The following is an 11907-nucleotide window of genomic DNA, read 5'->3' as shown; positions in this document are numbered from 1 at the left end:
GACACATGTAAGATTAAACACGTTACTGTACACCTACCCGCCCTCCCTCAAGTCTGACTGTTACATTAAACACGTTACTGTACACCTATCCGTCCTCCCTAAGGTCTGACTGTTACATCACACACGTAAGATTATACACGTTACTGTACACCTAACCGTCCTCCCTCCCTAAGGTCTGACTGTTACTTGTGTAAATTTTCCATTGAGAGGATCACTAAACATCCCATAAAGCACTCGTCTGCTTCCGGGTGTCGCTCCGGATATGACGTACGACCGCGGAGTTCTTAGCCAATAGCGTCTCGGCTTTGAAAGACCCGCCAAAAGCTGTCAGTGCGGACTTGTTGTTGTGCTTCGCTCTGTATACTGAATAAGTGTCATCATGCCGACGCTGCTCCAGAACTGTAAGCGCTATTTCGGAAGCTTGGACCTCTACACAGTGCTCGGGGTGCGGAGGACGGCCGGGGAGGCGGAGATCCGACGAGGATACCACAAGATCTCTCTGCAGGTTCACCCAGACCGGGTGTCGGACGAGGAGAAAGAGGAAGCCAATCTGAAGTTCCAGGTGAGTGATAGTAGACCCTTCATTCTGCTGGGACTGGTAGCTAATATACCTTCATCATTGGGCTATTATAAGGAAGGTGGTATAGGGGTAACATGAAGGGTGATATGGGTGACATGATCAATGTTACAGTGCTAATCGTACTAAATACATTACATCAAATTCTCAATTTAGTACATAATGTTCAAGTGTCACACGTACAGGGCTGTATATATATATATATATTTTATATATATATATTATATTTCACACCGTTTAGGGATTCCTGTGTCAGGAACTTGCAATTTCCTGCAGCAGGAATCCTAAATCTGCCATTTACAAGCAGCAGCTGTCACGTCACCCATTCAAATTAATGATCGGGTGACAGCGGGCACATCTAAAAGTTGTCACGCTGGCACACCGCATGTAATTGTGTGATAGGAATCAATTACTATGCCTGGAAGGATGGTCAATGCCTCCAGGGATAGTGATTGATTTCTAACCACATGCAATCATATCACATACAGTGGGTTTGAACAGGGCCAACTGATCGGAAGCCGATTAATCGATTATTGAAAAAGTTGACAACTTTTCCAATAATCGATTATGTCGATTAGTTGTTGCAGCCCTAGTGTCGCTGTTCTGCTGCTTTCAAATGCAGCCGTTGTCACCCGATCATTAACTTGAATGGGTGACGGCCGCTGCTTGCAAATGGCAGATTAGAAATTCTTGCTGCAATGTCACAATCTCCTGATGCAGGGATCCCTAAACGCACCTACATTGTAGGAGTGAACGAAGCCTCGGTGATAAAAAAAAACCTTTGGTACCCAAACATCCCCTGGATCATCAGACCTGTAACAGGTCTAACCACACTCAGTGACCTGGCTTGCTGATATCATTATCTCCTCTGGTCTCCAAAGTGCAGATGGCTCTCAAATAAAATAAAAAATCAGAAAGTATATAAAGATGTCCCATAAGGCTTTAGGACAGATGGCACTAGAAATGGTATGCCTTTCCTCTGAACACAGCTGACCACAATCGTCATTGCTATTCCCCTAGCCAGCACTTCTTCTGCCCCGTTTACTGTGCTCATACCTAGAACTCACTTTTAATGGATGCGCCTCTTTTTACAGATACTTGGAAAAGTCTATTCAGTTCTCAGTGACAAAGAACAGAAAGCAGTCTATGATGAGCAAGGAATTGTTGACGAGGAGTCTGATGCAATTTCTCAAGATCGTAACTGGGAGGAATATTGGCGTTTGCTGTTTAAAAAGGTAATGTTACCTACAACTTCATCTAAATTCGCAAACCTTTTAAAGCAATTGTATAATCTGCTTCTATTTTTTTAAATAGATATTAAAGATATCTTGCGTATATGGGAGAGGCCATATTTGTCCACTACTTATGCAGTATTTGCACACGTTCACGGTGGTTTACTTCTCTGCTTCTTAGGGCTTGTTCACACCGGTTACACCGCATACTAAACTCCCCCTGCGTTCTGGGGTGGGAGGGGGCCCCACAGCCACATTCTCTCTTCCACCCCCATCCAGCTAACCATGCTGGAACGCACTGTAATTGGTGTGAACAAGCCCTTCGTGCAAGTCTATGGTTCAGACAACTCTACCCGTCATATTCCTTGATATACAGATGATCAGCAGAGGCAGGATTTACAAAATTTTATATTTAAACTGCCACTGAACATGAATGGCCAGTGCGCAGCCCCATTGTTCCAGGAGGGTGTGTGTGTGTGTGTACAGAAGCTGCTGCTCTCACTGATATTAGACCGGGGAGAACAGCGCCCTCAAGATCAAAGCCGATCAGACCAGCTCTGTGTTTTGTGACACCTTTTATTGGTGATCACATGGCAATGTTTACTTCCTGTTACAGCAGAGACAGAGTACGGAAACTAATGAATGGATGAGCCACCCTTTTATTAGTTCCTGGAGTACTCGTACACACGCAAATGCTCCCGATACCGGAACTTCTGGTATCAGGAAGTCAGGTGACGAGGAAGCATGCAACTGGCTTCCCAGCCAATCAGGAAGCAGGACAGTGTGTAATGACTCGCCGCCCAGCTTCCTGATTGGTTAGGAAGCTGGGCGGCGTGTCATAACCCGCTTATCTCCTACTCTGCCCGCCTGTAGGCAATCCTTGAAAGCTTATCTTTTCATGGAAACCTGTCTCCCCACAACATAACTGTACTCTTACTTCTTCCATTAACTCATCTCACACAATTAGTACCTTTTTGTATGACATGCCCCTCCTATTAGATCTTAAGCATTGTTATTATGACTGTTTGTTGACTATGGCTGATAGTATTAATAGTACTGAGCTGAATGCTTTAGTATAATTGAATGTTTAATGATGCATGCACCTTTCACGGCAGCAAGTCAGGATCAACATGGCCATACTTTTTTTTTTTTTCAATAACTTTTTTAAATTTTGTTTTATTCTGTTAGATAACTGTGGAAGATATCCAAGCTTATGAAGAAAAGTACAGAGGATCAGAGGAAGAGAGGGCAGATATTATACAAGCCTATTTGGACTTTGAAGGTGACATGGATAACCTGATGGACTCTGTAATATTTGCTGATATTGATAATGAGCCAAGGATTAGAGAGATTATCCAGAAAGCCATCAAGAAGAAAGAAGTTCCAGCTCACAATGCTTTTGTAAAAGAATCTAAAAAGAAACAAGAACAGCGCAGGAAAAGGGTAAGCAACATAATTCTTTCAGTGACACCTGTCCAAGTGGAGGTTTTCCCCTTCTTTTCTGTTGTCTCGAGTTCAGAAAAATAAGGGCCATTTTCCCAATGGCTCACTGCGCAAAAAAAAAAAATTACCATAGGTTACTACATCAAAACTTAATGGGTTTCTAAAGCCTCTGTTTAGCCGGGAGACGAGGAGAGACACAAGGTAAGTCTATGGACGCGTGCAACCGCATGCAGACACCGTGGGATCAGAAGTGCCAGCAAGGACAGAGGAGTCAGCGCTGGATCGGACACCCGCCGCAACGCTGGAAAGGACAGGAAAGAAGAAGATCGGACTAAAAGACGTCATTTAAGGTAAGTGCTGACATTACCATTGGGGGGGGAGGGGGAAAAAAAAATTTGACTTTTTAATGTCACTTTAAGCAGATGGTGTCTGGCTATTAACATTCTCAGCCATGAGCCCTATGCTGTAAAAACAATGTTCCAGGCGAAAGGTAAACGTTTTTGGTTCTCAGGTCCCGGGAATCAGATCACAGTTTCAGGTCTCCCCTAGTAATTGTAAAACTATTCATTGTGGCTCTTCATCATATTATCATCATAAAAGCCAAACCTGTTGAAAGCATGAATGCTAGAAGTTGATTTAGAAACATAACCTCTTCAGCCTGCAGATTCCACCAAAGCCAAAATATTGCAGTGTGTCTGTTTTTGATACTGTAATTGTCAGATACAATAATATGCGGTGGGCATGCTGATGTTTAGGTGCGTGGTTAAAAATATTCGTAATACGCTGATCAACTGCTTTTCTAAGCACTACTTGTGTTTTTATAACATAATATAACCTTCATGCAGTTAAAAGTAATCATTTTACAATCATGGCCAAAAATATTGGCACCCCTGCATTTCTGTCAGATAATGCACCACTTTGCGCTATTACAAATATTTAGGCATTCTCATGTTTATATTGCTATGACACCAAAAAGTGGAGGAAAAAAGGCCAACTCTGACATGACACAACTCTAGAAATGGGCTGGACAAAATGATTGGCACCCTCAATTAATATTTAGTACAGCCCATTGGAAAAAATAACAAATAAATCGCTTCCTGTAACCATCAATGAGTTCTTACACCTTTCTTTCTACAGGAATTTTGGACCGCTCTTCCTTCGCCAACTGCTTCAGGTCTCGCAGATTGGAAAGGTTCCTTTTCCCAACTGCTGTTTTGAGATCTCTCCACAGGTGCTCTATGTGATTTAGATCTGGACTCATTGCTGGCCAGTCCAGTACTCTCCAGCACTTTGTCTGAAACCATTTCTGGGTGCTTTTTGACATGTGCTTTGGGTCATTGTCCTGCTGTAAGACCCATGACCTCTGACAGAGACCTGACCTTCTGACACTGTGCCCTACGTTGCACCCTAGAATTCTTTGGTAGTCTTCAGATTTCATAATGCCATGTACACAGTCAAGACATCCAGTGCCTGAAGCAGTAAAGCAACCCAAAACATAATTGAACCTCCACCACATTTGACTGTAAGGACTGTATTTTTTTTTTTCTTTCTTTAAAGGCCTCATTTCTTTTTCGGAAAACAGTAGAAAGATGAGCTTTACCAAAACGCTGTCATTTTTGTTTATATATATATATATATCCTTTTAATATGGCTATGGCATGCATTTGTTTATGATCCCAGTGTTTCTTTTAAATACTGTATTTATTAGGCCAATGAAGAAGCCCAAGAAGCAGAAGAAATGAAAAAGGAAATGGGGCTAGGTGATCAAGAAGATGACCTAAAAGCTTTAATACACGTAAGAATGCAGGGTCCATACATCTTAGGTTTATTTTGAAAATGATATTTTACTCTAATGCTTTTACCTTTTCCCTCCCCCCCAGAAAAAGCAGAAATCTCGAGAAAAGGAACTTGATGGTTTCATGGCACAATTGGAAGCCAAATATTGCAACAAAGGAGGGAAAAAAGCCACCGGGACAAAGAAAGGAAAAAAGTGAACTTGTGTACGTTACATCATAAATGGACAATACAAATGCTTTTAGTTCAGAAACATTCTGCTCTTCCTTGTCTTGTTCATCTCCTCTGTTCTGTCAGCAAACCTGCCTGTGGAAGTATAAGCCCACAGAAAAGCTGTTGGGGATGTGCAGGATCTACAGTAGAGTTAACGGCCATATTGATTACATAGGTTTTCATATCTATATATTGTGTACTTGTTTGTGTATTCACCCCACAGTGGGATTGTTACTAGATTAATATTAGTTGGATGCAGTACTAAACCGTTCTCTCTGACTTCTTGGTTTTTAAATGTACTTTTGTGCAAACTTATGAAATTGGAAAAGGAAAAATAAAAGCTGCGTTGAAGATGGTGGCTGATTAGATGGTACATTTTCTAAACTGCGGCTGGAAATCAGATTAGCGTATATGAATAATGCATCCCTGCTTGATAACACAGACCACCAAGAACTTTTAAGGGCCAGTTCACACCATATGCAGTCCGTTTATTTGACTTCTGCAGTCAAATTACATCACAATGCTTTCCTATGGGCTTTCTTGTGCTTTATTCACACTGCAATGGTGTGAATAAAGCACAAGAAAGCCCATACGAAAGCATTGTGATGTATTTTGACTGCAGAAGTCAAATAAACGGACTGCATATGGTGTGAACTGGCCCTAAAAAAGGTCTTTACGTGGACTGTATATTTAAAAAAAAAAAAAATAGCACTTGTCTAAGCATAACAAACTTGATTGTAAATGTGTTCCCTTTTGCTGTTACCTAATGAAAAACTTTATAGTGAACTGTAACTGTCAATATTTAGAATTGATTCCATTTGGTTTTTTTTCAGTAAAATAGTTGAAAATATGACTTGTTTCAGCTGTTTTCTATTTGGCTTCTCACACAGATCTCTATATATTTCAAGCTTCTTATTGTCCTTATTTTCTTGTAGCAGCAATTGAATTTAAAGACATACATGGCTTAGTTGTTGGCATTTGCTCAATAGGTGTGCCATTGTTGATTGAACACAACATGCTACTGAACAAAATTGCTAAGCCTTTTATTTAAACTTCTTAAAAAAAAAAATACATATTTACACAGTTGGGGGTAACAAATAATGGTGTTGGCAAAAAAAACATAAGTACATATTCTATAAAGCCATAAATGTTTTGAGATGTAATGACATTCATTTCCTTGTTATTTGGCAAGCCATTCAAAATATGTTTTACTGCTGTGAAAAAAAGTGTCAATCTGAATTCCAACCACTAACAGTCAGGGGAAAGACCGTTGCTAATAAGCTGGACTTTGTATAACACATGGATATCATGTGTTCCAACTGTCCTGGATTTGTGACCAAAGCCAGACAGACAAACATTTCCAAGAGGTCAGCAATGACCAACTTCATATCTCATGGTAAATGATTCCTTTTAAAAGGATCAGTCTTCTCAGCAACCTCTTTAAAAAGAATCATGTACCAAAAGATATGACGTTCTTTTTACCTTAGTCCTGGCTCCTTCCCTCCTCCAGCTACAGAAAAAAATAATAATCTTAAAGCAAACCTTTTAAGCGTCACATGGGGGCTGCCACTGCCAATTTCCTTTCTGAAGATGCTAGTTGTCAGAATAATACACTGACTAACAAGGTTTAAGGAGGCTTGAGTTGCTGAAAAGTTGTAAAAATCAGAGCTCATCTGTACCTGCATTGTTTTGGCCAACCCAGCAGATCTGTGTGTGGTGAACTATAGCACAGGTACGTTTTTGATTGTACACAGGTGTTGAAGTGCCATTCAAAATGTCGGTGTAAAGCTGGCCATACACTTTACAACCCTCGCAAGACAAAAGTCTTGCAAGGGTTGTAAAGTAATTTTAAAAAAGCGTACGATCTGCCCATCATGGACAGGCAGATCGTACTTGCGGGGCGGGCTTCCGATGACAAATGCTGAATGGGCAGTGTGTGCACGTGCGCACACCGGCCCGTTCGGCATTTGTCGAACGAGCACGCCACTAACCCGCCGACAATCATACGATTCTCGGCGGGGTTTCTAGCATGCTCCTTCGACAAAAGACGTGCGACCGTACAGTAGAAACGGTCGCACGCCTTCCATACACCTTGCGATTATCGTACGATAGTCGCAAGGTGTATGGGCACCTTTCATGCACTGTCTGCAGAGTGATAGGCATTTCATTAAAGCAGCAAAGTATGCCTGAGAGATGCATTGAACTTGAATGACACCCCAACACAGGTGTACAATACACAAAAACCACACCTGTGATGTGCTAGGTTTGCAAAAACAGTACAGGTGCTTTGACTGTTAAGGCAGCACACATTCATTTGGAATTATCAGTAGAAATGTAAATGGGCCCGTAAACCTGTTACAAACTTTTTTATATTTAGTCCCATGCTTGGTTTTAATGGGAACCTATATAGATAGAAACATGGGAGCTGTCCTGCAGATTGTTTTTGAAGGAGCAGACTTTCCTCACAAGCCTAAAATAGGTATGTTTGTAGCAGGAGCCCTTTTAGACATACATGTTGGTTTTAGGTCAGGGGTGAAGCAAAGTAGAATCTGAACACTTTACACTCTAATCCAGTAATAACTGTAGACACAAGGTCATGCGGCATGTTTCACACATCTTATGCTAATTCCAATAAAATGCATTCTTTCTGCACACTGTGTCCTTACGTCTACAATATCTGGAGATCGGCACGGAGGAGTGTTGTGCTTCTACAGCCTTAGCTCATTAAGCTGGTTACTGCACTGGATTTCCTCATCTAGCCTGGCAGCTCACGTTTTTATCTGTATAGATTACCTTTAAAGCAGCAAATGATTTTTTTACCACAAATGTAGTTTCTGTAAAAAGTTGTGAGCTCCACCCATGGATTGACTGCAGTGCTGAGAATTCTCTACAGTAGTTTGAAGTATCTACCCCGCTTCCACAATTTCATCATGAATTTGTCATTCTTTCACAGCTAGACATATCTGTCATTTGCCTTTTTCTAGGTAATGAAGAATGCATTAGATTTTTTTTTTAATATTGTAAAGGATGAGGTGGAACAGGAAATGCCCACTGTATATCTTGGCACTGGAGTCTTCAAGCGATAGAAATAGCTAACGTGTTACTCAGCCGACCAGGGACACTTTTTTTTTGTGTGGTTAAAATGAACCTGAGCAAGGGTTGGCCATACAGCATGGGGTGTATTTATAAACCATGCGCCCTGCAAAACTGCATGTACATTCTGTTCTGTGCAAATGGAGGCAAAATGAATGTTATTTGCATATTTGCTTTCCGGATTGAACGTAATTTCAGGTAAATACTGCATTATGGACACTAAATGGAGCTGACTAGCAATTATTGCCTATGCTCCTCAGCTTCATCTAGTGGCCATAATGCGGTATTTACCTGAAATTACATTCAACCACTGGGGAAAAATGCTAATTTATTTTCCCTCCATTTGCACAGAACAAATGTACATGCAATTTAACAGAGCTATTAGCTCTGCGACTCATTTATAAATACACTCTTACACGTTATTTCTTATCCCCCCCCCATCCCAGCCGGCTGAACGAGAAAAACTATTCACCTATCCACGCCAAACAGCATAGATAGAGGGGGATCCCACCTCCCTTGACAGGCTGTTGTATTCTGACAGAAACGGGTACACTTTATCTGAACAAAGTTCTTTGCACCCTAGCATGCTATCTGGGCAACAAGGAGTTTGTGAACCTTGAGGTATGCCAAAGACCTGGAATGTGTTATTAAAGGGTAAACCAGCAACAATCTGAATAAAAACAAAAACGATATCCATTTAACTCCCTAAAACCATTGAAAACATGTCTAGAAAACAATTGGAGGAATCTATCAAATCTGGAGCAGTCAGAATCTGCAGCAGGTTCCCATAGTAACCAACCAGCCTCTCCGTTCCGTTTCTTAAGTTAACCTTTAAAAATTAAAGTGAGAAGCTGATTGGTTGTCATGAGCAACTGCTCCGGATTCTGCCTGCTCCAATTTTAATCAATTCCCCTGAATGTGTTTTAGCTTTGAACATAAATATACATATTTCCTAACAACCACATTGTATTTGTTTTTGAAGCAGCAGCTAGCAGAGAATGACTGAGGAAGTGTCCTAATACCGCTGGCTTAACATTTCATTTACAAGCTGTCAAACCTTAATCCACAATTGACAGTCCTACCGTTCATAATCCGGGCTGTACACAGTTCTACTATTTGGTGTCTGCTAAATTATAACATTATCCCATGGTGAACTTCTCCCATGTGACATGCATTTGTCTATTTATAGTCCTTGTCTGCTTCTTGCAGCAGCTCCACTCCGACTTTGGGATTTGACTGTTAGATGGGGTGGATTGCCTATATTAAACAAACAAAAATATAAGGTAATAAGTAGGAGAGATACAGTTTACATTTTGATACACTAAAAACATGTAAAATTACATAAAAGCACCAGCTAGATAGTCTATAGGAAGACAGAGGAAACAGTTTAAAAGGAGAATTATGAGGTGATTTTCACTCAGCCTCATAGTTCTAGCCAACCTGTGAGAATGAAACTGTCACACGTCGGCTCAGTAGATCGGGAAGTGAGCGAACACATACCGTCGTTCTTTCACTAATGCAACTTAAAAGGTGAAAATAATATATGAGATAGACTCATTACATGCAAAGCAAGATAGTTCAAGCCGTGATTTGTCATAATTGTGATGATTATGGCTTACAGCTCATGAAAACCCCAAGAACCCCAAATCCACAACCTCAACCCTTACTTTGCTGTCCTTGAGCAAAATTCAATGCGCATAGGAAATACCCGCTACGTCCAAGTATGGAAGAGCATGTGACAGTGCTGCGCTAATCAGCAGTGTCACACAGGTATTCCACAGCCCTGTGTAAGCTATGACCCCTGAGACTTGTAGCTTACACAGGAATTTTGGCACCTAAATGGAGCAGCAGACACGTGAAAGAAAGGGAAGTTAGGGAGGGGGGGATAAAGGGAACCTTTTGCTTTGTCATAAATGGGCAAAGCACAAATTCAGGTTAAAAGCAGTATGTAGGAATTGTGTAGGCTCATATATATGGGAAATTTAGTGACAGTGTTTTTGGACATAATAAGCCAATATTCACACCATGTAGAGAACTAATGGTTAAAAGGTTGCCAAATGGGAACTTTTCCAGTGTATGTAGTAATGGTCGCTCTACCTCAAGGCAACACACATTTAACATGCATGCATTAAAATGCTCTGCAGTGGACCAGGCTGGTATGAATAGGCCGTATGTACGTGACAAACTCTGTGAACAGGCATGGGTTTATAAATGAAAAGTGTAGATCTTAATACTCCTCCTAATACAATGTTAGTTTACATTACCTATTCCATCAGATCCTCTGCTAGGGCGAAGTGGATTTGGGTGGTCTAAATTTACGGACGATCTTTCCAAGGGGTTATCTGGCTAAAAAAAAAATAGAAAGCACGAAACAATCAATAAAATGTGGGAACATTTTAAAGAACTCCACTAAGTGTAATTTGCATTTCAATTGCCCGTATAATCAGTCCGATTTAAGTTAAAGAAAGAAATAACTTACTTTAAATAATAGTTTTTCTATGGGACACTATAACTTCATTAAGCAAATGTAAAAGAATTATAGACCTGGGTATTTGTATGGCCACTTCTTAATGTGTCATCATTAAAGGAGAACTATGGGGTCAGTGCTTTTCCCCATAGTTCTCCTAAGGGTCACGGGACATAAACTAGCGTCCTCCCGTGACCTAAACCTCAGTATATCGTAAGCTACAGCTCGCGGTATACTGAGACGATGCAGCCGGGACGGATCCCGACATTGCGGTTGAGATCCACCCAGCTTTGTGATTGACAGCTGGCTCGGCTTATCTAGAGGCAGAGCCAGCTGTGCCCGCCCCTCCCCCGTCCGTTCCACCAGTCAGTGCTGGAGGATCGGAGAGGGGAGGGTAATCCCTGAAGGGAGCCGTGAGTGACAGATACGGCTCTCTGCATGGAGATGATCGAGAAGTGAGTGAGCGACGCTATGTGTTCGCTCACTTCCCAATCTATAGAGCCGACGTGTGACAGTTTCATTGTCACACATCGGCTCGAACTATGAGGTTGAGTGAAAAATCACTCACCTCATAGTTCTCCATTAAGTAGTTCAAAACAGGGGGAAAAAAAGGTTTTGTTCCTATGATGCCACAGGTGCTTCCTTGTGTTGCTTTGGGTCATCTCTGCTGTCAGTCAGCATAATGAGAACACGAGCATACCAAGTTTCCAGTGCCAGACACTGGGCTACAACCTGCTAACTGCTTATATATGTCCTCCTTTACAACAAAACCCTGCTTTTCCATGAAACCGGAGTTCCTCTTTAAATGAATCAAGCATGAATTCACAAGAATGAAAGGACACTAGAGCCACTACATGCGCATGTTTGTAAAGAAGACAATCCAGATGAGAGAGCAGGAATAAAGAGACACACATGCACACACCTTCATGTTGGGAGGATCTGAGGACATCAGCTGGGTATTTCTAAAACTGGTGTGGGATTTCAAATTATTCAAAGAGTTCATCTTGGGATAGAACGCTCTTAGTGGTTACCACTTCTGCCTTGCAGCACTAGGGTCCATGGTTCAAACCCCAGCCAGGACACCCAGG

At 41.4% G+C, this 11907-nt stretch overlaps 2 protein-coding genes across 2 annotated transcripts in view; one reads left to right on the top strand and one right to left on the bottom strand.

Moving 5' to 3' along the window:
- The first annotated feature begins 262 nt into the window (after window positions 1-262).
- On the top strand, window positions 263-5290 carry DNAJC9 (DnaJ heat shock protein family (Hsp40) member C9). The gene is made up of 5 exons (XM_018571407.1): window positions 263-562; window positions 1672-1812; window positions 2998-3252; window positions 4961-5047; window positions 5133-5290. Exons 1-5 carry the CDS (start codon window positions 380-382, stop codon window positions 5244-5246), a joined length of 780 nt encoding a protein of 259 aa, XP_018426909.1. The 5' UTR covers window positions 263-379; the 3' UTR covers window positions 5247-5290.
- A 5340-nt stretch (window positions 5291-10630) lies between these two features.
- Window positions 10631-11907, bottom strand: part of FAM149B1 (family with sequence similarity 149 member B1) — an 18400-nt gene continuing 17123 nt past the window's right edge. Inside the window, exon 14 of the mRNA XM_018571408.1 lies at window positions 10631-10698. The gene's annotated coding sequence lies outside the window, so the exon portion shown is untranslated. The remainder of the gene's footprint in view (window positions 10699-11907) is intronic.

This window comes from Nanorana parkeri, unplaced genomic scaffold, assembly GCF_000935625.1.
Source record: "Nanorana parkeri isolate BGI_ZX_2015 unplaced genomic scaffold, ASM93562v1 scaffold1750, whole genome shotgun sequence".
NCBI lineage: Eukaryota > Metazoa > Chordata > Amphibia > Anura > Dicroglossidae > Nanorana > Nanorana parkeri.
This window is presented reverse-complemented; position numbering and strand designations above follow the sequence as displayed.

Excerpts from the sequence above, each read along its gene's own strand:
- DNAJC9 (XM_018571407.1), top strand. The coding sequence starts at position 380 with ATGCCGACGCTGCTCCAGAACTGTAAGCGCTATTTCGGAAGCTTGGAC. Across the intron at positions 1,813-2,997 it reads GGCGTTTGCTGTTTAAAAAG|ATAACTGTGGAAGATATCCA; the intron begins GTAATGTTACCT and ends TTATTCTGTTAG. Across the intron at positions 5,048-5,132 it reads ACCTAAAAGCTTTAATACAC|AAAAAGCAGAAATCTCGAGA; the intron begins GTAAGAATGCAG and ends CCTCCCCCCCAG.